General features: G+C 43.5%; 3 protein-coding genes and 1 long non-coding RNA gene across 5 annotated transcripts; 1 reads left to right on the top strand and 3 right to left on the bottom strand.

Moving 5' to 3' along the window:
- Positions 1 to 7,442: 7,442 nt before the first annotated feature.
- LOC146593478 (natriuretic peptides A) lies at positions 7,443 to 10,415 on the bottom strand. Its single transcript, XM_085309185.1, has 3 exons — positions 10,195 to 10,415; positions 8,397 to 8,682; positions 7,443 to 8,149 (listed from the first exon to the last, which is right to left on the bottom strand). The coding sequence occupies exons 1-3, from the start codon at positions 10,312 to 10,314 to the stop codon at positions 8,133 to 8,135; spliced, it is 423 nt and encodes a 140-aa protein (XP_085165311.1). The 5' UTR covers positions 10,315 to 10,415; the 3' UTR covers positions 7,443 to 8,132.
- Positions 9,666 to 13,623, top strand: LOC146593477 (uncharacterized). Of its 2 annotated transcripts, none has more exons than XR_014896365.1 (2): positions 9,666 to 11,367; positions 12,704 to 13,623. It is a non-coding gene; the product is annotated as an uncharacterized LOC146593477 (long non-coding RNA). The 2 variants fall into 2 exon arrangements; XR_014896364.1 differs by lacking the exon at positions 9,666 to 11,367 and adding an exon at positions 12,401 to 12,495.
- A 1,487-nt stretch (positions 13,624 to 15,110) lies between these two features.
- On the bottom strand, positions 15,111 to 15,817 carry NPPA (natriuretic peptide A). Its single transcript, XM_085309231.1, has 3 exons — positions 15,707 to 15,817; positions 15,288 to 15,585; positions 15,111 to 15,136 (listed from the first exon to the last, which is right to left on the bottom strand). The coding sequence occupies exons 1-3, from the start codon at positions 15,815 to 15,817 to the stop codon at positions 15,111 to 15,113; spliced, it is 435 nt and encodes a 144-aa protein (XP_085165357.1).
- Positions 15,818 to 21,742: 5,925 nt separating this feature from the next.
- LOC146593475 (C-type natriuretic peptide 1-like) lies at positions 21,743 to 23,246 on the bottom strand. The gene is made up of 2 exons (XM_085309230.1): positions 23,115 to 23,246; positions 21,743 to 22,048 (listed from the first exon to the last, which is right to left on the bottom strand). Exons 1-2 carry the CDS (start codon positions 23,205 to 23,207, stop codon positions 21,743 to 21,745), a joined length of 399 nt encoding a protein of 132 aa, XP_085165356.1. The 5' UTR covers positions 23,208 to 23,246.
- Between the last annotated feature and the right edge of the window lie 4,062 nt (positions 23,247 to 27,308).

Genomic DNA, 27,308 nt, shown 5'->3' with positions numbered 1-27,308 from the left:
TTGCAAGCTGTTTCCATGTGAGTTGAATAAGTTTGTTTGTTTTCTCTGGTTAGTGTCTAAAGATAATTTCTAAAGAGCCTGTGTTTCCAGGGCTCTAGTCGTGGGCTGAGCTACTGAAARAAACTCTTAGTGCCCCTTTATGCTCCTGAAGCTAGACTGAGGGTTTGAAATATGCTTCTGTTAACCTACCTTTCATTCAAAGGGTTTGTGCCCTTGGGCATTTTAAAAATCACAGGAAGACGTGTTGATGGGCTGTCAGGTCACCTAATGTGGAATTATTCTATACTATCAGAACACCTGTCAAGAAATGCCCTATGTCCCTCTGTGACAAATCCTGTTGTTCTTGCTCATGTTGAGTCACTGTATGTGGAAGATTCCTTCTGTTTCTGCAAATGAATAGAGCTCCTTACATTGTTTGTTGCCTTGAGACAGTTATGTTCTGTTTTACTTCTGTACACAAGCTGCAACAGTGTATTTTGCTGCAGGATGTCTTGTCCTTACTACTGGGGCCCAAAGTTAGGTAATCCAGACAAGGCAGGCTGAAAGATCTTGCCARAGTTTGTCTGAGCACCAGCTGTGCTTTCCCATTAGAAGGCTGCCTGCTGTCAGCACTGTCTGCCCTGCCTATGCATCAGTCCTACTCAAAAGTTTCAGCTGGAAAGCACGCACCCCTTTGACTCTTTAAGTGAAGATTAACTAATGATTGTGGATGACTCTAAACTGCTTTAAAGGGAAATCTTCAGTGTGCAATTGCTTGTTATGTAGCTTTCAGAAAGGGAATTACTAGTGTTCATGATGTTTAAAGATGCAGCGTTTCGTTTCTGACTAAGGACTGGTACAAACGGTCATGTATTGGATCAATCTTGTTCTCACACTTAACTGTCATTTAACTCCTCTCACAACAAACTAACTCCTGTTCTGGCTCTGGCTGCTCAGTGATTTACCAAGAAACTTATTTCTAACACAGGTGCCTGTAACCTTTTACTCAGAGCAACACTACAAGGATAGTGATCAGGAACTGGATTAGTATTGATGGCAAAAGTTAGGGGTAGTATGGGGCACTCTTCCCTGCCTCGTGGTTTCCTGTGCAGTGTTAATACGCAGTTTTGAATTGTTAACTTACTGTGAGCCATTCCAATGGTAGCAACTTACCTGTCCATTTGTTTTTTGCACTGTTCTTTTTTGTTACAAATGATGTAAGCTAATTCCACAGTGTATATAAATTGTATTTTTTTTAAATTTGTATGAATATATTTTTATTTAAACTATGGCACTTGAAGTATTCATGTAACCATGACATGTCTGAGAGTAAAATGTTTGTGTGTCTCCTTCAGCACTTTCAAGGCCTTTTGATATTCCTAGTGTCTTATTTTGACCCTTACTGTAATAAAACTGGTAGCATATGCGTACATCCAAGAACATTATTTGAGGTAGATGAATGATTGCTGTTTAAACTGTCTGTATCTAACAGTTTGTGCAGAAGATGCCCTGAGGCTGGATGTATATATAAGAATTGGTACAGTTCTTTAGGTTATGATGACTCTAGTCCCCTGTTGTCTTACAACAGCTGTTTAAAAGTAAGGGATTAAAATGTATGATAAAGAGCTAAAATGTGCACATTTTACTGGAGGTGACTGCTRCTTTTCATACCTGGGAGTTCTTTCTTACCACTCAGTCTAGTAAGTTAATGAAAGACATTTAGAGTGCAGTGTTATACTTGTTTTACAGGTGACTTTTCTGGGATGTGAGAAATCTTAATTTCATCTTTAGCCTGTATTTAGCTAGTGGGACACACTTTCCTGCCTTATCCTGCTGGCTACCTTACAAAAACACTTGTGACAATTTTCATTCCTTTACCAGGTGCTTAYAGGCCAAAGATATGAGTAAGTATAACTTCTGAGCACCATGAAGTATTTGACTGAAAAGCTCACTGYCTTTCCATGCCTGTTTTTCTTCATCAAGTAGCTGTGTTGTGCTAGATGCACATAGTCCTTGATGCACTTTAATCTGAAGTCAGCTTCCAGCTCTCGTCTAGCTCCTGCCCTTAGTCTCACGTTTGGTGTTTATGTAATGATAGGGAGTGTCCGAAATGGATTTGAGACAGGATAAAAGGATCTGTGTTTGGGAACTATATCAGCGGTGCCATGGTCCTGTTTAAGCCCTGCTCCTAGCAAGGGATCAGGGAAGGGTAGCTGATATATCTCTTAAAACTGAGATATATCAGCTGCTGCTTTAGCAAACTAGTAAATAAAGGAGAAAACGGGCTATCCATGTTCTGTCTACCTCTTGCCTCTTTTTTTTTTTTTTTTTTTTTTTAAGTAAATAATTAGGGGGTGGGAAGTAGTCTGACCATGCTCTAGGACACAACAATTCTGTGTGATGGTGGCTTTCTTGCTGTTAAACCTACCAAAGCAGACAGCTGAACTGAAGCAGATAGCAGACAGTTGGCTAGAGCCTTTGTCAGCTTTAGGACTGCTTTGGATGTCAACATGGTACGTGAGGTGATTTTTATTTTAGAGAATAAAAACAGCTAAGTTTCTTGCCTGAAGAAGGGAGCAAAAATAGTTACTGGTACTGTTTGTCTTGCATTTTATCACYGGTGATAGAAGTGGTTATTAGAAAAGCTGTAATACATTTATGCTTAAAGCAACCAACTTCTAGTTTAGATTAAAATCCCTTTCCACTGAGGTTTATAGGCTCATTAAATCCAACCATGTGTCATGACCTCAGTACCCATAAATTATATTCTTAGCAGAATTGTGTTATTTGGTGATTTTTTTTTCTTAGGTGGCAGCATACAAGCYGCCTACCTTAGCATATGTGCAAATACAAACAAACGTGTGCATGATACAGTATAGGGAGAAACACAAGACAGCTATGCTGTGCTTTCTTTGGGTTTATTTGCTGAGCGACTGAACCTGCTCTTCTTGTCCAAGGTGCTGAAATGCTTTTCAGCTGCARCGGCTTGCACTCGAGCTCCTCTCGCAGCCAGGAGTTCCCTGTCCATTGTAGCTTTCAAATGGCGGTGAATTGAAGAGTTTGTCCACAACAAACAGTGGAGGGAATCCACTGCATTCTGTTACCTGCTCTGGTAAGGGACCACAGGTTGGAGTCAGCAGAAGATTGCCTTTTAAAGTTATTTGTCCTTAGCTGCTGTCACTGGGCTGAGGATGGTTCATTGACTTCAGCAGGGAGTGACAGCACAGGGACATCTACTGCAAGGCACATTCCTGCTGATTTGTTTCAAGAGGTTTCACACTTCAAAGGTGTGAGAGAAGCACCAGAAAAGATTCCCCTTCCTTTATCTCTCAGGAATTCCTCTGGACTCTTGCTACTAAACTGTGGAAAGCGTGAGGCAAGTGTTGGACAGCTGTATACCAGCCCTCTAATGTGAGCTGTACCTTTGGGTAGGCAAGAGAGAGGCACAGGGAAAGGCTGTTCACAGCACAGGAGAACTGTCAGCAAGTCTTCCACTGAAGTCAAGGTTTTTCATTGTTTTGAATTATATGACCATATTGCTGGTAGCCTCTGTCTTTAGGCATAGCTCCACTGTACTGTAGCCTGTAAAAAGTTGCTGCCTGAGACAACTGAAATATGCTCATCAACAGATGTCAGTCAGCAAAGGCTTTTAGAAGCCAAGGTTCAGTGGATGTAAATCAAGAAAACTGGATAAGGCCAGATTGTTATGCAAATTGACACTGCTTGACTCTTTTCTGCATGTGTGCCCTATGTTTCACATAAGATTTCTTAGAGAAACAAAGCAGGAATGACAGTTCTTGGTGGTCTTATGGCCTGGGATTTCAGTCAAGCATTTTATATAGTGGAGGCCTGGAAAGGGATAGCAATGTCTGAGAGGGAGGAAGAAACCCTCAACTCTGATATACGAAAAAACCTGAAATGAACCAGACCATTTTTTTCATAAGGCTTGTGCCCTACGATGGGATTGGTTTGAGGTATGCCAGTTTAATTACTGTATTCTAAAGTTCAAAAGAAAGAAAACTGCTGAATTATGCACCGYTACTCAGGGTTACCACTAGAAGCTGTTAGGAAAAAAGTCCAGCATTGCAGGAGGTTGCAAACGTCATTAGAGCAGGAAGAAGGATGTTAGGTTGGTCTGTCTCTCAGATCTCACTGGGACATTTCTCGATTGGCACAATGAGCATGATAACACTTGGACATTCTAGGTGCTGCAGTAGGGGAAGGGGTTGGTTAAAATTTATAAAACACTTTGATGCCTGATGAACAGGAGAGCAGGATTTCATATTCCTGCCACACACTCGATGCTGCATAGTTATTTGAAACCTAATCCTCACTGAGTATTTTTTTATACCAGCTCTTGTTTTGCAGTTGTAGCTTTGTCCCAAAGGCTGCGTTTAGGCTGACTCTGAGTTGTTTACAATTACAAGCTACACTGATTCCCTGTCTCAGGGCTGACTCACAGCACGGTTCCTAAAGAAAAATTCTGAAGTACTTGTTTGGTTGCCTGGCCGCTAACCTTGTTCCTATATTGTTATTGACATTCACATGTTACTGAGCTTGCCTTCTCCTAGAGGAAATTTCTCAATGGAAGGCTTGAGATGCATCTTGGAGAAGTGTGAAGATTTACTAGGAATGYATTATTCTTTAGTTCATGCCCTCAGATGAGTCTAGTACTGCTTATTTCTTTTCCAGTGCAATACTCTGTTTTCCTCTGAAAAATTCTTTTGGAATTGGTTTCAAAAATCTACAGGCACCAAAGGCAGATCCACTATGAGTCTGAAGGAAACAAATTCATATTTAGATGTGGGTCTGTGCAAAACTGGCTACTACTAGAGGAGAGCATGGCCTGGTTAAAAGGAATATCTGTTCTTTTGCAAGTAAAATGTGTCACTATGCAAATCGTCTGCTGTGGCAGCAGCAGCAGAAGGGAGAAAACTCCATCAGGTGTCTGTTTTCATCTACACAGAAGGGAAAGGGAGTAGAGAGAGTTTAGCACCTTAGTTAAAGGTGAATGGAACAACAGGACCTTCCTTTGAATAGCTGAGCCACAAATCCACGTCACTGTGACGGGAGCTAGAGCRTAAGCCTGTAAAGCATCTCTCATGCTGTGGTAACTGCTTGTGCYCCTCTTCTTTCCCTGTTGTAATTGTCAGTCTGTTGACTTTCTGGGAAAAACAGAGCTCTGGCATTTGCCATTGATCCTGATGGGTCAGAGGGTACATGGCTGTTTTGTGGAAGAGCTGATAAATGTGAAGTCACACCCAGCTCCCTCCAGGATCCTTCATTTCTGCACTTACCAGCTGAAATTGCTGGCCTCACTGAAAACAAATTCCTAGTGGAGCCTTCTGGAGTGGGTTTTCTGTAGGTGCCCTCCTGACTATAGTCTTTTTGGACCCTCTTTACAAAGTAATCAGTACAGTTCCAGAGAGGAATCTTRTTTTTGGTTATCCTTGCTTTCTCCATAAGCAATGGGCTTCTCTTGTCTTTGTACCGGTTTGCGCCTAGCTCTTCCTCTGCCTGTTCCCTGCCCTCTCTAATCCAGCTCTTACAGCAATAGTGTTTGCTCTGCATGTCCTTGGGGATGATGCTCTTTGCCTGTAGAGATCATCAATGCTAAGGTACTCTCCTTCAGCTTTTCCAAGTGCTTTTCTCTGTATGCAGTCCTATTCTGATCTGGCTGTGAATTTTCTCTGGGGAAGGTTTACARCTTGGTGTGTTTATGGGAGTAGCAGTAAAAACTCCAGCCACAGAGRTTCTTTTTTCCTAGATTGCCTACTCACAATTAGGCTCTCTGAGACCTCAAAGTCTATTAACATGCTGCCTGCAAGTCAATACAGACTTGTTCCACCGGGAACTGGCTTGCTGTTAATACTGGACCTACCTGGCTTTGGGTCAGGCAGTGCCAACTCTTTTTGCCATTTTTAGCACATTCCACTGAACTCATTAGTGTTTAGTGCCTTGAGGGGCTGACAAGGAGCAATTTACAGGACCTTGATGTGTCTGCACAGGTTTTGCTTGACTGGGTGAAAAGCAGYAAGGACTGTTATTGTTAGAGCATAAGGATTCATTTTACTTTCCTTTGTAGCAGCACACAGGAAGCCAGGTTGTTGCTGAGTGCTAGTGGAGAGATCCACCTGCACATTCCCATCTTGCTGCAGTGGGAAACATGTGGCTGCATGGGTGTGTCTGGAAAGCCTGATTGAGAAGACAAAGCCATATTGTTCTTGTAGTGGCTCCCCAAAGGGTGACTTATAGCAGTTAGAGGCCCCTCAATCTGTGAAATTGCCTGTAAGTAAATGTCAAGCCACTGTAGCTCTTCACTGCAGAGCTGTCTCATGATAACTCCTGGGAGTTGTCTTTCTGACCTAGGAATCATTTCTCATGCCAGAGAAACCTCTTTGGTCCCTATTGCACTGAGTGTTTGGTCTCTGGTGGTGGTRGTGGCTGGAAGGACAGACTGTGATGTGTGATTTGCATCACACTAGGTTTTATTTACCATGGAGCTGGAGTAAAGTGGTGTTCTCAGAACAGATTTCTGCTCATCTTTTCTAGGAAAGAATTGCAAGACTCGGTGCAGCAGGGAGCACGTAGGTGCCTCTCGCAGAGGCCTTGTCAGCAGCTGGGGGGCAACTCGTCGTAAACTCTAATAAAGAACGTACAACAGCCTGAGCTGGTAATAGGCATGTGCAGGAATGATGTCCCATTCAGTGCTCAAGTTTGTGGCTTCACTTAACTGCTGTTTCTGGGAACTGTTGTCAGCAGTGGTCACTGGACTTTGGCAGCTCTGCCTCTCCCTAGTCTATCTTGGCTGAGTCTTGTTCCTCTCTCTACAGACATCCTTGATGAGTTTATATACGCATGTGTAAGCGATGTAAAAATTAGTTCTCTACAGATGAGTCTGTCCTGGTGCTGCCATGTTTTTAGATGCTGAATTAACTTTCTTGAGTGGTTGAGTAATGAATGCTGGGAACCAGATTTTCTATCCTTTGCTAGGAACGAGGCTCAAAGTTACATGTTCAGAATATCCCRGTTTCTAATGGCATGTGGATTCACAGGGACACTTGTGCTGAAGCAGGGCTCAATGCTAGTGACTTGACTGACCTGGAAAAACCAAGCCCTTTGGCCCTTGAGGTGCTATCTGAATTTAGTATTGGCAGTATAACCCTTTTTGGGGGGCAAAAGCATGTTCTGGGCCAAATTCACATCATAGGTGTGAAATCCAGCTACAAAGGTTTAAGTGAAACCTGCATCAGGCTTGCAATGTTCCTGTTAGGCATGTTTCAAATTACTTKGGGAGGTGCCATTCCCAGAAAGTGATAAATGTTATGTATAAGCTGTTTTGTAATTGGAGTGATCCCCTYTGCCCTCATATGTAGAATTATTGTGGTGAAATTCCAGCCCTTCAAGGCTGGGGATCAGCATCCCAGCCACATGCGGAGTGAGACAAGACACGGTTAAGGATGTATCTTTCTGTTGATGCTCATAGCCTTTATTTGGTCAGTGCTAGAAAGCATATACAATGAATTCCCTTTCCTCCCTCTGGTTATCTTGTAACTTTTGTAGTTTTGTGATCTTTTTTTTTTCTTGTAAATTTTTGCCTACATATGAGGGATTTACTGTAGTGAGGTGGCAGTTCTCTTGACTGAATAATCTATTCCAGCAAAAGGACTCTCTTGTTACTGCAACCCTGTCTATAGTATGGCTCATACTGGTCTTCCAAGGTTGAGCAATTTTTTTTTCCTGCTAATCCGTTAAAATTTCCTAGAGTAGAACAGAAAATGCTAGTGAAAAACTCATTCTTGTTTCTCCCTAGTTCATACTTTCTTAGTCTTTCATAAGTGAGATCCAGCCTTCTGGGTGCCAGCATACCAAAAAAACATAGGCTTTTGACTTTAGGAAAATACATGAAGGTTTAATGTAACAGACATGAGAGAAGTCCAGCATAGACATCTAATGTGCTAGTTTTATTTAAAGATGGTCACTTGGTGCTAGAGTAAGAAATGTTCTTTAAAAAACATCAAATAAATAAATAAATAAATAAATAAAAATTGGAATAACTTTCAGTTGAAGAGTTTAGAAAGCTTCTGGCTTTCATCTTGGGAGGAACGGGTACTGTAAAGCATTCTTCATAGCACAGGGTAGGGGRGGTCTTCCTAATTCTTCCTGGAACCTGCAAGCAAGATGTGAAATAGATGTTACTGGAATCTGTTTATCTGTCAGTGTATGCCTTCACTGCCTGCCAGACTCAGGATTTCTTTTGAATAACCAATACTAGTTTAAATATTAGACTAAAATGAACTCCTCCCTCCCCTATTGTTCTTACTACTAAAGACATAAATGAGAACCTGCACCTCGCTTGTTGTGTAACACTGATGCAGYTGTTCTTTCTGTTCAGTGAAATGCTTATGCAGACTCACCATTGCAACCCATTCCGCTCAGGGAGCCAATTCTGTCAATTCTCCTCCCAAAGCAGCCAGAATCTCTCATCATCCTGGGCATCTGCAACCCCCTCAGTCTCTTGAGGAAGGGRTCTCTGTAGGACAGAGGGGTGCCAGGTGCTAGTCTGGATTCATCCTTTTGATCATCACTGTCATCTACAAGTTCTGATGGGATCTCCTCTTGGGTTTTGGGCTCTTGCAGGTCAGGATTGGACTCCAGGGCTTCAATCAGTGCAAATTTATCCTCCAGTTTCTCCAGAAGAGCCTGCAAGAGATGGACTGGTTTCATAAAACTCCTAGTTTCATGATCACTAACTCTTCCACCATCCAATTCTGCATTTATCTAAGGTCCTATAGTCACCACTAGGGAGACTGTCAGGTTGGATTCCAGAGCTGCTGGTGATACTTGAGCTCTGTCCTCTGTGGTAATCCCTGTTCACATTAATTCCACCAATAAGTAGCTCTAGCTGAGAGCTGATTGAAGCTGCCTGTCATGGAAATATGGCTTAGTGGCAAAGTTAGAAAGACTCTTAGTGGAAAAACAAAGCGCAGGGAGGTATCACTCAACCCCGCTCAGTGGTACATAACCTCAAAGTTCTTTTGACTACGTAGTCACTTCTATATTCTCAGAYGTTGCTGTAATACTGCTTGTAAGCTGTTAGCTTTCCCTTCTTTTTTGGCTATTATGAAGATCATTTGCTTGCTTGTCACCCCTAGTTATTGCAGTAGACTTCATATGGAAAAACTCACAATGTTTCCACTAACTTCTGTTCAGAAACTGCAGGATTGCTACTCCTTAAARTAGCATGAGTCTCCTTGAAAATACCTATATGCAAAATTTATGACTGGCTTCTGGCTTTCTCCTGAGTATCATACTCAGGATATGTATGATAGTGAGAGGGTGAGAGCATTTAGCAGTTACTCTTTTTGGCTAGGTGCTGGAGACAGAGGAGCCTGGAGCCATGAGCTTTGGCTGGTACTGTCCTAATCATGTTAGGGGGTTTATTTTGAGGATTTGATTCTGAAAGAAACTAGTCATTAGTACTAGTCCAAGGAAATGCTTAAATTGTCAGACTTCATCTATCAAGACTAAGACTTAAGCTTGTGTTGCTCCCTCGGCTGYTGTAATAATAGATTTTCTCTGAAATTGCTCATTAAAATATGCATGTGTTAATTTCATAGCTCTGGAGGCTTTTCTGGATGAGTCACACTACATGATCATACTGTTCCTCTCAGTTTGATTCTTAAGTAGTGCATTTTCTAAAAGTTTGACCTTCAGTGCTCCTCCTTATCTCCCATCCGCATGTATTCAGTTCTCTTAATTCCACAAAACAAGTGCTGTTTGGCTGCCCTGCTCCACTGCACCTGCCATTTAGTGGGATAAACAGAAGGAGCCCACCTGAAAGTTTTCTATTTATTTATTCTTACAGAGCTACTGTATTCCATTGAATTGTGCCCTCTCTGAGACCTCTCTTGACTAATTCTGTAAGAAACCTTAAGGATGGCTGTTTAAAACAAACAAACAAAAAAACTAAACCAAAGCATGCGTACAACATCACAGTTATGTTTCTCACTGCTACGCAGGAGCTCACTTGAGCCCCATGTTGGAGGCTCTTGCTCTGTAAAGGTTCTTTGAGTCGCTTTGACAAACTGAGATGGCTAGGTCATTTTGTCCCCTAGGCATCTCTGATCATTGATCTGGCTATTCAATTGCCCAAAGAAAGGCAAAAACACCACCTCATATTCTACTAAGCCCCCGAAAGAAAGGAGTCCTCACCTCCATGCTGGCCAGCTCTTTGGCAGGGCTAAGGCTGTAGATGGGGTTGGCTCTGCTGGACTGGAACTGGATGAGAAGCAGCAAGAGGAAGCCACAGGAGAATGAGCCTTTAGTATCCATGGCGCTGAGCTCGTTGGGAATATGGGAAGTTCAAGCTGCTCCTTCTGAGATATCTCTTCAGGTCTCTCTCTTCCTTGTCCTATCCTCTCTCTTCCGAAGCTCGTCTTTTATACTCTTTGGGTGTGATCTCTGCTTCTAGGTTATCAGTGGATTTATCTGGGACGCATTCCAGTCCCACCGCAGGCATGCAGCTCTGTCAAGGGAAGATTCCCTTTATTAGCTGTCATTAGGCAGCAGCTGCTGGTGCTGAGGAATGTATGTCACAAGTCAGTGATTTCATGTCACTCCCCCTTCTCTTGATACCAGGCGCTGTGATTACATAGTCCAGTTGGAAATTCTTAGCAATTTTCTTTCAAGAGACCCCTATGGTAAAATTTACAGAAATGGGGAACAATCCTGAAAGTGCTCTAAACTCTGCTCAAATAGAAGCTTTCCACTGGGAAATTACCTTTTATAGGGAAAGCAAAAGGCTCTCAGATGAGCATTTGGGGAAGGATAAAGGCTGAAGATAAATCTACTTTTAGGACACCTAAAGTATTGTGCACACATTTTCCTTCTATATATGGAGTACGCGTAGCCACCACATACCATGGAGTGTGCCGAAAATCCCAGATTTGGGCCAGTTCTCTTTCCTAGCTGCTGTAGAGGTGATCTCACTGTTTAGACTTTGTATTTGTATGTTGCCAACAACAGAGGGGCTCCGAGCTGCACCTCGTTACAGACGATAACTTCTAGACTGATTCTGCGGGGACATCGAGTGCCGCCAGCCCCCCATGACAACTTACTTCAACACCAAAGAAAAACATAGCCTTTATTAACAGCTAAATTTTTTAATCAGTGGGGATTTTTTTWAAACATCGATGGTAAGGCTTGACGCTCCGTTAATACAGCTTTAAAAAGAGATGGCCGGATTCAAGAGCAGTCTTCTGTACTAGATTCTAATACCGTCGTACCAGAACACAGTTTGCTCAGTGAGAAGTTACACAGTTTTAGATAGATGGCTTGCGGTGTTATTCAGCAAAGGTATCAGAACCGCACCCCAAGGAAGAATGAGTGAGTTTGTGCGTATGTGTGTTTTGGGAGAGGTTAAACGAAACACTTAGTTGATATATTTTTTGAAAGTGTTTATTTGTTTCTTTGTTTCCTGTTGTCTTTGCTAAAAATTGCCAGTGTTTGAATGCGGAATTACAAAACAGCAGATGTGCTGCAAATTGCTTTTCCAGCATTGACTTTATGCACGTAGCATAACTAAAAATTCCTCCTTTTTACAGAACTGCAGAAAAGTTCTGAATTATGGAGCATATTATTTATGCTGTATTTTTTACTTTTTGGGGGGTTTTTGAAATTGAAACAAAAGAATGAATATATGAGCAAGCTGAATATGTCAGTCAAGTAGTAAATTGTTGTTTTTTAACGTGAGTATAGATCTTGAAAAGAATCTCCTGAGTACAATTTCTAAATATTAATAAAACTATAAAATACTTTTCATGTCTTAAATGTCTTAACATGGTGTTTGTGTAYAAATGTGCACGCACTGTTCACATGATCGACCTACCAAAATTATACTAGAAAGGACATTCTCAAGGTTGTGAAGCTAAGCTCAAATACTGCTTTTTTCTAATATAGCCTGAAGTCAGCCCAACTCTGCAAGTGTTCTGATGAAATCCTTTATTATAAGAACACTTCCTCTTTTTTCCAGCTGCTGCTTTCTTTTCTTTTTTTTTTTTTTTTTTTGGTACGTGAAGGCAGTATTCATTTTTAGTGTTATTGTGTGGCCCAACCCATTCTTATTTGTGGTGTTCAAATTGCAATTAAGACAGAGTTAAGATCCTCATAGCTTTTTTTAATTGACACTACCTCAGTGTCTGAAAAAAATCACTAATTAATTATGAATATTTTCTTACTGCTCTCCTTAGGTGTGTTTGTGTTTGTTTGCTCAGGGAATTATCTTCATTTTGTAAAATGAGGAAGGGTGAAGAGAAATTGGAAGTATTTATTAATGCTGAATGCCCAATTTAAGATAACTAGAATCTGATTTTGTTTTATCTTTTGTTTCTTTCCTCTTAATTCCCCCCTGCCGGCCTGCCAAGTATTCTCCAGTGCTGTCTCCGTGCAAAATCACTCTGTCCCTTGATCTGCGTTTTGCCTGAGAGTTCAGCACATCCACAAACCAACCCTTGGGTCAGAAATCCTGCACCAAGAAGCCAAGGAATAAAACATCACTGATATCTGTGAAAAATTTAGCTTTGAGTGACCTGTCCACTGTCCCCCCCCACAGTCTGCCCCTGTGACACAATCCAGTATTCCAGGATTACGTTCAATAACTTTGACCCAGAGACATTCCTTTCTTTTACTAATTTGTTCACTTTCTGTCTTCCACATTCCACAGCACGTCTATGAGATACAGACCTGACTTCAGCATCGACTGTACTTTTCTGAGGCAGGGGGATTTCTGTGCAATATTTCCTATGGTATGTGTGAGAATACGTAGATGGGATAAAATGGCAGACTTGCAGTAGCTGTTGTATTTACAAAGCCACACTCTGCCCTCTGTGACCCGTTTCACAGCCGTGCTGAAGCAGGTGAAGTGTAAAATGTCACAACTCGGCTTGTCATCGTTAAAAGGCTGACTTTTTTGTTTGCTTGCGGGATAAATCTCGTATCCTTGCCCCGGCAARGCTAATGTGGACTTCAGGCTTAACAACCCAGCTAAGCAGAGACAAGATGCAGGCATTACCTGTACTCTGCTGGGCATTTGCCTGGTAAAAACTCTGTTGGGAGTCGCAACAGTGCAGCAGCTTCTTAGMAAAAGCATGTTGTAAGCAGTTTTAGGGATGAGAAATTGGCACAATTCCCCAACATCCCAGGGTATGAGATAGAAGGTGTGGGACATTAGGCTACAATAGAAAACAGTGCAGTTKGTTCAGAGGAGAGAGCAGCTCTCCTCTGCAGCTCTGTGCAGAAATCCCTGTGAGGAAGAGGAGGGTACACATGACAGAACTCAGCTGAGTGTATCRCTGCCCCTTCCCCAGAGGGATGATGAGATATCCTAGTTTTTCATTGCTGTAAGGCTGCCCTAAAGGCTGGTGTCATGTGGATTCCTTCTGCTCATACAGCTACCCTAACTGATKTCCCTACCTGCTGCGTGTGCTGCCAGTGGTACCCATTTTCCTATTGCCATATTATAACTGAAGGCTGCTGGAGTGTGAGCTGGTTGTGAARAGCCTTGGTTTTGTAGTCCTGTTCTGGGGAAGAGGCTGGATTTAGATTCCTTTAATCTCCCAGTGAATAAACCTTCTGACAAGGCTATGCAAGGCTCTACCCAAGCTCTGTTTCTCTGCTGTGCAATTTGGTTAGATAGAGAAGGCAACAGAGATGAGGCCATCAGTGTGGGAGATGAAAGGGAAGTGTATTGATGTCCAATGCATTGCATGCAGCACCAAGATCATAAGACAGACCATACTGCAATTAAGATAGTTAAGTGATGCCTCACTTTTTCCATAGGGGAGGAATCTTAATTTCATCCCAAACATGGATTGCTTCTCTCACTGACTGGGATATAGTATGTGTCACTCATTGCRTGATGTGGCTGCCCCTTCCTCTGCTGGCCTCTCCAGGCTAAGTGCAGGCAGYACTGGCCCTGCCTCTCTCTCACTGAGAGTTCCTTCCCCGTGGGGTGTTTGAAAATGCCTCGTGTCTTTCTATCTGCTTAGGACTCCTGGTGCTTCACAGCACTGTCTTGAGACMTTGGAGAGGGCTTTGCGTGACTGCGTACTTCTCAGTGCATTGTAATGTAGAGGCACGGACTGGCTTCGTGCAAAACCCAGGCAGAAGAGAGGGGCTTTGCTGAAGGCAGCTGATGCGGGCTGGCCTCCTTCACTACRTGGTCATGCAAGTAGAGCTGGGTAGGGCGAGCTGGACTTGGCTGTGCTCCGCATCAGTGGGCTTGGGGGGGAGATAGCGTTCCTCCTGTACTGGACCGGTGGGCTCGCCGAGGTGCCCGGCCCAGGTAAGCTACCGCGGCACCCCGGGATGCCGGTGCCCKGCACTCACTGGCATCTGTCCCGGGTCCTGAACGCCTCACAGCCCTTCACCCGCAGTGGGAACCTTTTCAGTGGTTGGTGCCAAATTTATTTTCAAAGCCATATAGCTGTTCTGCCCTTTGTGCCATCCCAGTGCAGTCTGCGGTGCCAAACTTGGCACTGATTCCAGTGGCTTAGCCTATGGGACAGGGCCTGTGTAGGACATAACTGCGGGCCATTCGCCAAACCAGTTTTTCTCCAGAACTCATCACTGGATTCTCAGACCTTCCCAGTGCCCAGTTACTGGGAGGAGTCACAGGTAGCAGTGGTGAACCCCCTGCAGGAAGTCGTCCCAGCTCGCTGCCACGGTCACAGAGCTGGCATCAGTACCTGGCAGTGCCTCTCCGTGCAGCAAGGAGGGCCACCAGGCTGATCATTGTCACAGAAGGATGCTCTGTCCTTCCTCCTGCTGCAGCCCTCCAGCTGCAACTTGGACAAGCCTTGTAGGATGCTCTGGCCTGTGTTGGGACCAAGTCCATATGGCAGAGGAGGAGGAGAGCTCTGGAGGAGCTTTGTGTAACATGTGACCATGTGCTGTACTGTGGTGCTGGCCGAAAAAGACTTGCGAAAGGAAAAGCAGGCTTTGAACAAAAGGTTTATTGATGCATATGCAATGCCCATGAAGGCTACAGAGCAGCCCAGCTGCCTGGCAGCCAGACACTGCTGCCCACTCTAGCCAGGGGCTCAAAAGGTGCTTCAGAGCTGGGATCAGGCTCAGCTTCTCCCTCTCCTCCAGAAACCTGAGGGAAAAGGGGCAGTGAGCTGCCTGGGGAGCTGCTCCGAGGCTTTCAGCCAGGGACAGCGGCAGCTTTCATGGTTCCCCAGCCCCCTGCCCGGCCTCCCACTGCCACCCTGCACTGTGGGGAGCTGCTGGCTCTAACCAAGACCTACGGGCTTTATAGTGGTTGCATCCCAGTCCTGTTTGAGCACCGATCCTTTCCATCCTTGTCCCAAAGCAGCCAGAGAAGTGCCTCCGCCTGTAAGAGGAGAGGAGGCTCCTCCACAGACTCTGCGCCTCTGCTGGCTGGGGAGGGCTAGGGTCCAACAGCGGGGCAGCCTGCGAGCTGCTCTCTGGTCCCAGCAGGTCCCACTCAGCACCGCCATCCTCAGTCCTGGCCACTGGCTCATCTTCCATGCCTGGGAGTCCATCTTCCTCACCCTGGAACTGCCCCAGCACCTCGAGGAGGTCCTGGAGAGGGAAGGAGAGGAGAGACAGGCTGCCACAGGGAGACAAGGAGCCCTGCTCCTGCCCCTTTGTCCCCAGTGGGCTGGGTGTGGGTGGCCCAGCCCAGGAGCCCCAGCCCCAGTACCTGCAGGGATTGCAGCTCCACGCTGTGCTTGCGGCCAGCTGCTTGTGCCCTTGCCTGCGGCAGGACGAGCAGCAGCAGTGAGACCCGGCAGCACAGAGCTGGGAGATGCATCCTATCCTATCCTGTCCTGTCCTGTGCAGCTCCACATAGCTGCTCTGCCCACGGACACCTCCTCTTATATCCCCACTCTCCACCCCAGGGGAACTGGGCTGCCTCCTGCCAGATTCCTCCAGGAGCCGGAGCACCAGAGCACCAGAACACTGCACTCTGGCCCCTGGCTCCGATAAGGGAACTGGTTACAACTGGCCGCACAGGTAATGCTCTGGGAGAGGGGGGATCTGCTAAACACAACAGCTTCTCCAAGGGAGAGAACTGCCTGGAGTGATCTCCTCCTCACCTGGCAGCACTCATTACCTCCAACCCCGCCCCCCCCCGACTCTCCATCACTATTAGGATAGGAGCTGACTCAGTGAAAGGATCTCACACTTTCTACCTGTTTGCTCTCCCACAGTCTGCAGGCGCATGGGAGCTGTGGGCTGGTTTCCTCTCCAAGGGTATGAGGGATAGATCGTTTCTCCTCCATGGGACAGAGAAAGAGGAAGTTGGGAGAGGTGGAAGTTCTACTCTGTCCATAGCAGGTCCCACAGCTTTTTCTTCTTTATGTACATTTTGGTGCTGTGTGAATAGACCAAGTCCTGAGACTGGGTTTTAGGAGACTTTCCTTCCTTGCAAATTCATGTAATGATGGTTCTTACCTTCTTCTGGCGTTGTCTGCAAACCCTTTCTTTAAAGGGCACTAACCCTTCAGTGACCTAAGTCTGCTTTGAGCAAATCGCTAGCTGACAGTTTTGCTATAAAAGTTACTTGCTCTGCAGCCATGCCTTGGCTACAGGAGGGAGTGAATGTTCTGYGGTCACCACCATCTCCCCATGTTGCTCCATCTTACCCATAAACAATGGTGCATTCTGTCCCTCATAGCATGAGTTGGAGTGAGAAATTCCTATGGAAAAACTTTTCTTCCCAGAAAACCCAGGGGTCTTGCTCAAAGGAAGATATTTTATGGATCTTTGGATTTAGGCTTACCAAACAAAAGTGTTTGAATTACCAATTTGCTTACCGTAACAGGCAGCTTCTTTGTATGAAACTTTCTCCTATTTTGCCTCAGAGCTTTACAGTTGTTTCTTATCAAGTTCAGCCAAATTTTGGCTTCTTTCCTCTGTGAATGACCAATTTCAAGTATAAATAAGTACAATTTCCACTGGTCCTGGGGTGCAAATCAGGATAGCCCTGTTAGAGCCTTACAGAATGAAAGGTAGAGCAACAGACCAGGTTCCTTCAATCACTGGCTGGGTGACATTAGAGCAATTACACCATCTCTGTCTTCCTAGTTTGCTTAGGCAATACACTCATAAATCCCTCTAGTTTCAGTAGATATGCACTGATTTCTGCTGTCTATCTCAGAGCATGACCTTTGGGTCAAGAAAGTCTTTCCTATGAGTTCAGAGAGTTTTGAAATGAGCTGTTGCAGGCTTACTACTATTAGGTGCTATATTAACAAGAAGTAACATACATCATGCTTTTATATCTGCTGCCCCCATATTGTTGTCTTTGTTTTCCACATATCTCCCTCCAGCCAACATAATTTATCTTAAATTGGAAGCAAATTAGCAATATCAGCTGCTGTGGGCCAGTTATCTCTGCACCCAGCAGTCAACAACTGGCAAGTTGTTTTGTTTAAAGCATCATAGCAAAGAAGAATTCAAGGAATAATCCATAGAGAAAAATGAGACATGTTTTGAAAGTCCAGTGCATGAAAGGAGGAAGCAAACCTCAGATGGGAGCTGTTTCCTTGATACAGAATGCGAGCAGGTGGCTAATGTGCGGATGTGCCTCATCCTTGATTTTGTGAGTGCTGAAGACAGGTGGGAGTGGAAAGGGAGGAAGCAGTGAGAGCATATATGACCTCAGCAATGGCTAAGGGAAAATTCAGTCTTCTTGTAATAAACAACGTAGCCTGGCGTCTTAGATGAGGCCACAACTTGATTGCTGCCGAACGTCACTTATGAACAGGTACCCCAAAAGCAGGCATATTTGAGAAAAATATCAGTATTTTTGTTTTCCTCCTCTGTAGAAGTCATTTTACTGTAGGCTTGTCTCCTTAGCTGTAATTCATGCACTGTTGCTTAGTGGAGATGGAAATGACACAGCTAGAGATGAGCTTCCCTCGACCTGGGTAGCATACTAACTTCAAAGGTTGTCTTTGATTGTTTAAATGCTAATAGAACTAAGCAAATTACCTAAAGTACAAACACACTTGGCATCAGTCTTAGGGATCTAATTATGGAGCCTTTGATGTGAAATAAACCTTTCTTACTTTTTGAAAAGTGGCTTTTTTAAATGTTTGCACAAAATGCCAAGTGAGAGGATGCCATGTTACCAGCTCAGCCTCTGTGGAATTGCAGCTCTTATCTGTTTCTTGTTTGTCTCCTGTAGGACTTTGTACAAAACTGGGCAGCTCACAGTCTTCAGCCCAATGTTTTCACTGACTCTCACTTTATGTTAGTGTAGCTAACATTGGAGATGGGCTGATGATGTTCAGGAAGTAAACTCTTGCAGCGCTTAATCTTCAGATTTACTACCATGCTATTTTATGTGTATTCAGCGCTGAAATTCTAACATTAGAAAGCTTTCATGCCTGTGAAAAATGTGTGTGCTCTAGGATTACTGAGAGCTGGAAGCAGGTTATCACACCCGGGATTATTAGGAAGGACAGAAGGGGGTTGTAACCTTCAGTTTGGCATCAGCTGCCACATGCCAGCTCTTCATCATTTGACACTGTAATGTCTGTGGGCTGTATGGTTTTGCCTTCCCACCACATAAGCTGCAACTGGGTCAACCCCAGGGCTAGCATAGCTAAAGAAAAAATCTATTTAAGAAAGCTGAATGTTTCCCTCCAGGTTCCAACAAGTAAGCACATCTGTTTCTTCTTTGTGTAAGTTGCTGTGTATTGGGGGAAAACAAATGCAATTCTCTTCCTAACTGCGTGTATGTGTGCTAAGTTAGAATAATCAGTCAGAAATTCATCTTCTCATGTCTGTGCAGGATGGAGGCCTTTGCACAATGAAAGCTATAAAAGGAGCAAGTGGTGTAAGTACTGCCCAACATGAATCTAGACCTGCAGGAGGAGGAGGCAAGAAGCACCATGCGGTTCATAGGGCTCCATATCCCAAAGCTTTTCATGCTTTGATCAGACTGCAGCACGAGTATCAAGATGTGCATAGCCCTTCTATTGAAATATGGATCATGCTGACAAACTGATTTATTCTTTCATTTCTCCCCCCTCCTTCCGCCCCATTTTGATCATTCATCTAAAAGGTGAAATCTTCATTTTCATGATATTTTGCTGAAGAAAGGCTGCAAAAAGTATAACAAATTCAATACCTGGGCTATTCCATTACTCAAGAGCATGTGCTCAGATGTGCCTATGTAAGTGATGAGACCATCCTTTACCAGCAAGTGGCTGTTTAGGGTATATTTTCACGGTTGCTGCTGATTTATTATCAAAGTTAACTTTAACTGAGTAAGTAGTAAATAGAGTAAGACTAATAAAGGCTGGTAACTAGAAAGATTTTCAAGCTACATTGCTGGATTTTCTGATTAGGAGCTGTGGCACTATCGCTTTGTTGGTAGCCTCATAACTACTGGACTGAGACGATCAGAATTCTGAAAGCTGAGGTAGCTATAGGCAGGTGGAATTAATGGTAGTTTCTAAATGTGCAAGGGATATTGAAAGGATAAATGACTGCAGGAAAATATGGACAGCAGCTATTGGTAGCTCAGGCAAACCATCATGTACTTTCTGGTCTCTGATAGTCAAATCTGTGTTGAAATCATATGTCTATAAGCCTGTAGTAGTTATGTCTTTCGTAGATCGAATCCGTGGCTTCAGGGTGTATTGAAAACAGCATGACAGAAGATCCAAACTCTCTAGTCTGGCTATGAGTAGCTCTCTAACAGGTCCTGGATTGTCTTCATTCCACGACAGTTGTGGCTAGGAGCAGAACCAAAGCAAGGGATAGATGGTTGAGGCAGATGCAGAAACTAGAGCTCTAGCTGTTCGGTGTAAACAGGCTTTCTTAATGAGAGCTGAACTGTCAAAACTCCAGAACAGCCAGAGGTGCTGATCTTGCTTTGTATAAATGCTCGTGCTACACCCAGCAGTGCTGTTAGGAACAGGCTTATTACCAGAATATTTTCTCCCAGGAGCATGTCTTCTGTGGGCATGCTCATGGAAGGTAACTTCAAGTGAAGCACGAGAGTTTACCTGAGAGAGGCAGCTGTGGAAATGACACTCTGGAAAATGGGGCAGAAAACTGTGGAGCCCATCTGTCCACTCCAAGCAAAAGGGTAGAAGTGAACAACTGTGCCTCCATTTGTGGCCATCAGTATAGACGTTTGTGTGAGCAGCTTTATTGATTTTCGTGTTACTACTAGCAGAGTTGAAGCTCTCACCCACATCAGGATAGCACAGTCAGGATATTGGCAAATCAGCCTACATACACAATTGCTTTTTATCAGGATATTAGCCAAGTAGCTGTTCTCCAATTTTTCCATAGTTAGATTCACTGCATCTTGCTTTGCTTAAAAAAAAAGAAAGAAAGAAAAAGAAAGAAAAAAAAGAAAGAACTGATCAGATACATTTTAGGTATAATCTTGGATTTATTTTTTTTTTTTTTTTTTTTTTTTTTGGTTAGAAAGATAGTTTGCAATATCTTGATTTTCTCAGTGGAAGAATAGAGTGCCCTTGAGCTTTACTCAAACAAGGGTAGTATTTTTTGGACAAGATAGGGCATGCTAATAAGGAATGCTTATGTTTACATTTTTGCATTTTTGTTCTCATACCTCCATCAATGACAAATCCAAATGCAGAGTAACAGCTGTCTACAGCTGTCAGCTAATAGAGCTACCCCTTTAGTTCAAATTATAGTGGTGAAAGAACTGGGGATTTGTGTCCTGGATTTGGATCCTAATGATTCTCTCTTCTGAAGAGAGTCTTATCCCTGTCCTACTTAAGTTCTACTTGTGTATCTACTAAGCCCTCAAACAAAGAGGGGGCGGGTGTTTCTTTTCTTTTAGGCAAAAGCTAGAAAGTTCCTTTTCACCAGAAAGCAGCTCTCTAAAATAATTTAAATTCTAGAGGATTGTGCCTGACTGTAAATGKGGGCACTGTCTTATTTTCACTAGTGATATGTGAAAGAATCACAGCAAAGGCTTGAAGCAAATTCACCAAATTATGAAAAACAGTTTATTGTCCATGACAATGAGAACTGTTCGTTTATACACTTAAAACACAAACAGTGCAATTTCTTCATTATTACATTTCAGGCAGATGCTCACAAATTATTACTTTGATACAAATAGACAATACAGCAATTGTGTATTCTGTTGGCCAAGTAATTCTGGAGAGGAATAGGGGAAAATTTGTTCTGTGCATCACCTATAGATAGATTCCTGGAGCCAATGTGGGTAAGGGCTGAACTTCTCACTGAAAGGCAACAGGTYCTTTGAGCACTCAAAGTCAGTCCTGTCAAGAAAGCAGAATAGTAAGTGAAAGCAAGAGAAGTTGACAGAATTTCATTCATGGAAATTAACTGATTTCTTACTGTTCTAGAACCAGGTTCTGCTCCACTGTTCTGCTCAGAGCAGTTTCTTTGGATTGACACAAGCAACCCTGGGGTACAAACCTCTTTGATCAGGTTTCTGTGACAAGACGAAATGTTCACAACCAACTTGGTGAAAGCAGGCAAGAGCAAGTAAAGCAGAGACGTAACATTCGTGGATTTTAAGCACACATCTAGTGCCAGTGGTTTCTGAGGAGGGTAAAACTAGGTAACTGTGTTTGGGTTGGAAGTTTTTTTAACTTATTTTAACCATTTCCTTAAAGCTGAATTAAATCAATTCTTCTACATATTTGCAGAAGTTATACATGAATACACAGACTAGCTGCCTCTGATTTTCTCTTACCATAGTAAGCAGCTAGCATCCCAGTCCACTAAGTGACCCAATTCTGTCCAGCTTGACACCAAAACAGCCCCTGGATAGGCGCTTTTTGCTTCTACCTCGATACCTCCGAGGTAAACCCACGAGGTCACTGAAGAACCTCTGGAGAGCATTGTCACTAGTGGACATGCCCTCYGGCTGGTCCCTGGTGTTTCGGGTCCACTGGAACTCAGACTCTTGTTGATCAAAGGCACCTGTTGGAATCATGTCATCTTGCTCATAATCCATCTCTTCTGAGATCAGTGGATGCTCCAGATCCTCATCAAATAATTTGGACAGACTCTGAAAGAAAGAAAAGGTAGATGATGAGGAGGGAAGAGAGGGGAAAATGAGAGAGTTTCTGAGAAGTCATTATTGTTGTATAAATTATGGTCAGTGCTAAGTTTGGATAAACTTATTTTGATCTTGTATCAAAAGATGAAGGTACTGAAGTAATTTCTGAAGCCAGCAATGGTCACCTTTAGCTTCTGGCCAACAAAGCTCCTCTGAATTTACAGTGGATACTCAAAATGCTGTAAGACTGTATGGTGTTACTGTACTCTGTAGTTCTATACAGACAAATTGCTGGGTAAGTCTCCTGGAGCTAGGAGTCTGGGGTATCGGATAAAAATTAATACCTTGGAATAATAGGAGCAGTTATGCAATGGCAGAAAACATGCCGAAGTTGGTACTACAAAGATTAGATGATTCTTTACAGATTGGGAGGTTATATAATGTATAAGAGTACAGATCACTGGTTGGGTAGTTGAAATGTTTTTTCTTAATGACTTGGAATTCCTAAACACACACACACACACGCACGCGCACGCACACACACGCACACACTCTTTCTTTCTCATGCTCTGCCTCTGGGTCTCCCAAGCAGGGACTGCATTCCCTAATGCACCACTGAGCTGGGAGGAGATTCCCCTTACGTTCAGACAGGTACAACCCATTAATTCCGTTTGCAGGATCAAAGGGAGGCTCAAGGGAGGAGCACGGAGGTGATCAATGCAGGGCTGTAGGTAGCAGTCCTTCTGGGCAAATTCCTTTTACTCCAAAAGTTGATTGCTTCGCTTGGTCACAGAGTAACCCTAAACCTGCAGCCCCCAGCTGACCCCACAGAAAAACCCCATCTTCCTTTCAACTACCTAATGTGATCAGAGGTTTAAATCCAGCAACTGGTTACTTCAGTTTCCCTGCATTTGATAACCCTGTGTCTGCCCACTTCAGGTTCCCTGCTGTCATGGTCTCTCGAGTGTCTCCTACTATACCAGCTGGGGTTGGAAGAAATATAACAAATGTGAAGAATCTAAGTCCTAAAAAAGCATCAGCTTCTTTCAGTTCTATTGAGCAGCTGGTCACTTACCTGTAAGCTGGAAATCGGCCTGGCCCTTGCCTGGTTCTGACTGATAGCAAACAGCAGGAGGAATCCAGGGCAGAAAAGAAGTTTCAGGTACATCTTTGTGTTGTGGTGTCTCTGATTCCTCCTCCTTTTGAGTCTCTCCAGTCCAGTGTTGTTCTGTGTCTCCAGCTACCAGCCTTTATATCTTCCTCCAACCCCTCCCAAATCTACCTTTTGAGTTCCTGCCAAAGCAAGGATTGGTTTGAGGTTCTGATCTGTTTTCATTCTCCCAAGARGAGGAGGAGGGAGAAAACAGTTTTCTTTTCTGACTGGGAGTAAAAGGAGCATTTTACACTAAGGCAATGCAGCATYATTTTGTTGCTGCGAATTCAAAGGTCTCAGCAGTCTGCTGTCTTGGTGCTACCTATGCATGTCGATTACCTTAGCTCACTGTTCCTTGGGTTGATCACTAAACCTTTCCTTTACCTCTGGAGAAAAATAATTGCGAGAGAAGTACAGAGTGAGATAGGAAGTAAATTGTGTCCACTATGCATTCATCTGGCTTCTTTATCATGGTGAAATACAAAATCAGAGGGGCAGGGGTCTCATGAAAACATCCTGTGTAAGAACTAAGCGTTATTACTTAAGGTGATAAAAAAAATTAGTAACCTATGAGAGGGAAGAGTGTGATTTGAGGAAGAAGAAGGGAAATCCACATCATAAAATTATGACAATTAATTTGCATTAGTTAAAATGTAAAATCTTACTGGCCTGTGTGACAGAGAGTATGGCTGAAACCAGGCTTACCTATGACTTAAGAAATTCCTCCTCTTCCCTGAATCCAGCTTTTCCATTTCTTCTATGTATCTTTGCTCAGTTTACTTTACACAGTTTTCAGTGCAACTGAAATGAATCTGAACGGAAGCATAGCCCTAATCTCTTTCCTACTACATGTACAATTGCAGAGACAAAAAAAAGCTACAGATCAGAATGTGCACGTGGTGTATAAACACCTGCTAGATGTATGGGTGCTCTGATGAAGATKGTAATATAGATAAGTGATCCTCCAATGCTCCACTTCTTATGAGCACTTCATTAAGTTCTATACCAAGAAAAGGCCTGTTTTTCCATTTTGGAGGCAGAGGAAAAGAGCAGCAATAAAATCTAGAAGTTATGTGTTTGGGGCAGAAGGAGGCCTTGAAATCCTGAAAGCAGGAATCTTCCTGAATGCAAAATAATGCATCTTGATCTTTCAATGAGTTTTTTCCCTCACGTGTGGTGCAGAAAGTTAAAGGCCATTAAGCTGTATCTGTAYGGAGGAAATGGCAATGAAGGACCATCTGGCACTCTTCATCATAATTTCTTTGAAGTTAGTATTCTTGTTGTTACTGAAAGCTTGGAAAAAATCATTCTGTGATATGGCAATGCAATTAACATTTTCAGACATTTTTCACTTGAAGATCACTTTAAGGCACAATAGTTATTCTAAGGAGAAATGGTTGTTCTAAGGAGACAGCTTATAAACATCCCTTTTTGGCAGATGAATAGGTCCAATGTTTTATATCGCTGGAATTTTTGTTGTTGTTGATTAAAACCACATTTGTCTGAAACTTACTAAGAGAGGAAATTTCACAGCACGGCTCTATCAGTGGTACATGAGTATTCACTCTTCTAGAGAAAGTCAGGAGTCACTTCTCCTTTCTGAGGTTTGAGGTGTGTCCTTTGCAGTGTAGCAAGATGGTAACAGATTGTCAAGGTGTTTCAGACTCATCTTTTATCCTCTAAACAAGTGTACTGTTGTTTTGTGATTTTGATGACTTGTCACATGTCTGCATGGATGTGAACACACTTGACAATAATGACTTTTGGCCTCAAATTTTTTGAGCTTTTGTTTTTTCTTGTTTGAGCCCAGAACTTGTAACCATTTCGTAGGGCTTTTTAATTGTCTCTCTGGTAACTGTTAGAAATATATACACTAGCACAGTGAAGTCCCTATCCATGACTCTGTAGATAAAATCACAGAATAATTTAGATTGGAAAGGACTTCTGGAAATCCTTGGTCCAACCTTGTGCTAAAAGCAGAGCCAAGCAGAGCCGGGACCTTGTCAAACACAGTTTTGAAAATCTGCAAGAAAGAAGATTCAGCAGCCTCTCTGGGCCTTGTTTCAGTGTTTGACAATCCACTTGAAAAAATGACTTCCGACTATCTAACAGGAATTTCCCTGGTTGCAAATTGTGCCATTTTCTCTCACCCTAATGCTGTGCAGCTAGATGCTGTCCCTAAGCAGAACAAAAGGGTGTTGCATCTCCCAAAACGATGATCCTCCATGTGAGTGCATTTTATATAGCTCAGAATCTAGGCGAGGACTGCTTAGCGCCGTCTAGTCAACAGCTTAGTCCAAACCATATCTAGTACACTGGACAGAAATAGTTAGAAACAGCAAGCTATTCAGCAAAAATCTTGACCTGCCTTTCCAAATCTCCTCTGGACTCTGACTGGCATTGGAAGTCAGTGTCCAAATAGTCACAATTTTAAAAACATGCTGTTGGGATGATTCAGTTAAAAAGCAGAGCTTTCAACAAAAAAACTTTCATCCTTAAGAAAGGAGGAACTCCTGAGGAAAGTAGAAAATTCTGGGGGCACAGGAAATGATTTTGTGCTTATTTCTGATTTGAACGTTCATTTGTATGGCAAATGTTCCATAGAGGGGTGGCAGGAAGTACGAAGAGTAAGGCAGGTTGGCATATGTTGCTGATCTCCATCAGTGAATTGCTTCCTAGCTTACTGAGATCTCTCTCCTGTACCAGTAGAGATCTTGTTTCTTACGAAAAAACAGATAGAGCATACTTTTCCTCTGGAGATACTTTTGCTCCATCTCTACAGGCTGCTGTGAGGAAGCCAAGCTCTAAAGTTGATAGTATGTGGCACACTCAGCTACCATTTGAGCACTGCTGCAGTTGCTCATTATCCTCGTCTTTGCTAGCTCAGTGACCCCTTTCAGCCTCCCCTTCCTCCTCAATTTCCCAGGCCAGCACTTCCTGGCTCACCACAGCTGGTTGAAAGGGCAGTGACGTGTTTGTAGCACTTTCTTCAAAGTGGGATCACCAAGTCCTTGATGGAAGCTGGCAGCGGGGGGGCCTCATTATGAAACATTAACATTTAGCTGTGCTATCCAAGCATTTGCTTGGTTGTCTCCCTCCCTTGCCCTCTCCTGAGTCATCTAGTGGCTGAGTTGTGCCAGGGTTCAGTGCACAGCATCATGAGCCCAGCCTTGGCTGGTAATTACCCAGCTGCAGGTGCTCGGCTTGCTCCTCTGGCACTTTGTTGCCTTCACCTTTCATTACATGCTGATAGCAAGGCCCTGTTGTGGGAGTGGGGGGAGATCTGCAGCATCAATTCTTGCTACAGAAAATAGAGCAGGCACAGAGACTATGGAGCTCACTTACCCTGGTGTAAAGCTCAACGTATCCATTGGATTTGTRTCAGCAGAATTCAGAGAAGAATTAGGCCCCTATCTCAAGGATTCCTGTGACTGCATGGTGGGAAGAACTCCCTACATCTGTAATAGCCCATCAGTGAGGAATAAACCAAAGTTTCGCTAATGGGTGACTCAAGAATTTTCCTTGTGGGCAGGTCATCCCAGAGTGGCCCACTGCAGATGTTTCCTCTCCCTACTGATGGCCTGATGGGACAACTTGGCAGAGTTAGGGCTTTACTAGCTGGGCTCTGGATCTTATCTAGCCTAGCCTATTGTTTTCCCCGTTCATTTGCTGATCCAATCAATGCTGATACTACAGACTTAATGGTTCTTCTAAGGACCACTCACGTGAGGGATGTCCACCTAGGCAGGTCAGAACTCCTCAGCCTGCTCTGGAAGCTTGCCCTCATTCTGAGCTCACCAAACCTACAGTGAGGCTAATATATTAGAAATGGGTAGAGCAGACTCATGCCTGACCTGACTGGAAAATAGACAAGGAATTTTCTGCTACCAAGTTGACACTACTACAGAATGCCAGGCTGTGCTGCCTGCAGTCTCACACATGTAGAGCAATAGTAGCCAAAAGTGACTACCCTTTATTTCAACATGAAAAGATGAGTGGAAGTGGGGAGAATGTTGATTCGTCATGGAGAATATAGATGACAATATCTAAATGTTCTTGTTGAAGAACTTTTCTGCATTACAATATTGCCTTCTTTTCCCTCAGTACCTTCTGTGG

The sequence above is a fragment of the Rhea americana genome, unplaced genomic scaffold (assembly GCF_003343005.1).
Source record: "Rhea americana isolate MKP2758 unplaced genomic scaffold, rheAme1 scaffold_293, whole genome shotgun sequence".
Classification (NCBI taxonomy): domain Eukaryota; kingdom Metazoa; phylum Chordata; class Aves; order Rheiformes; family Rheidae; genus Rhea; species Rhea americana.
Note: the sequence above shows the minus strand (reverse complement) of the source record. Positions and strands in the feature narration are given on the sequence as shown.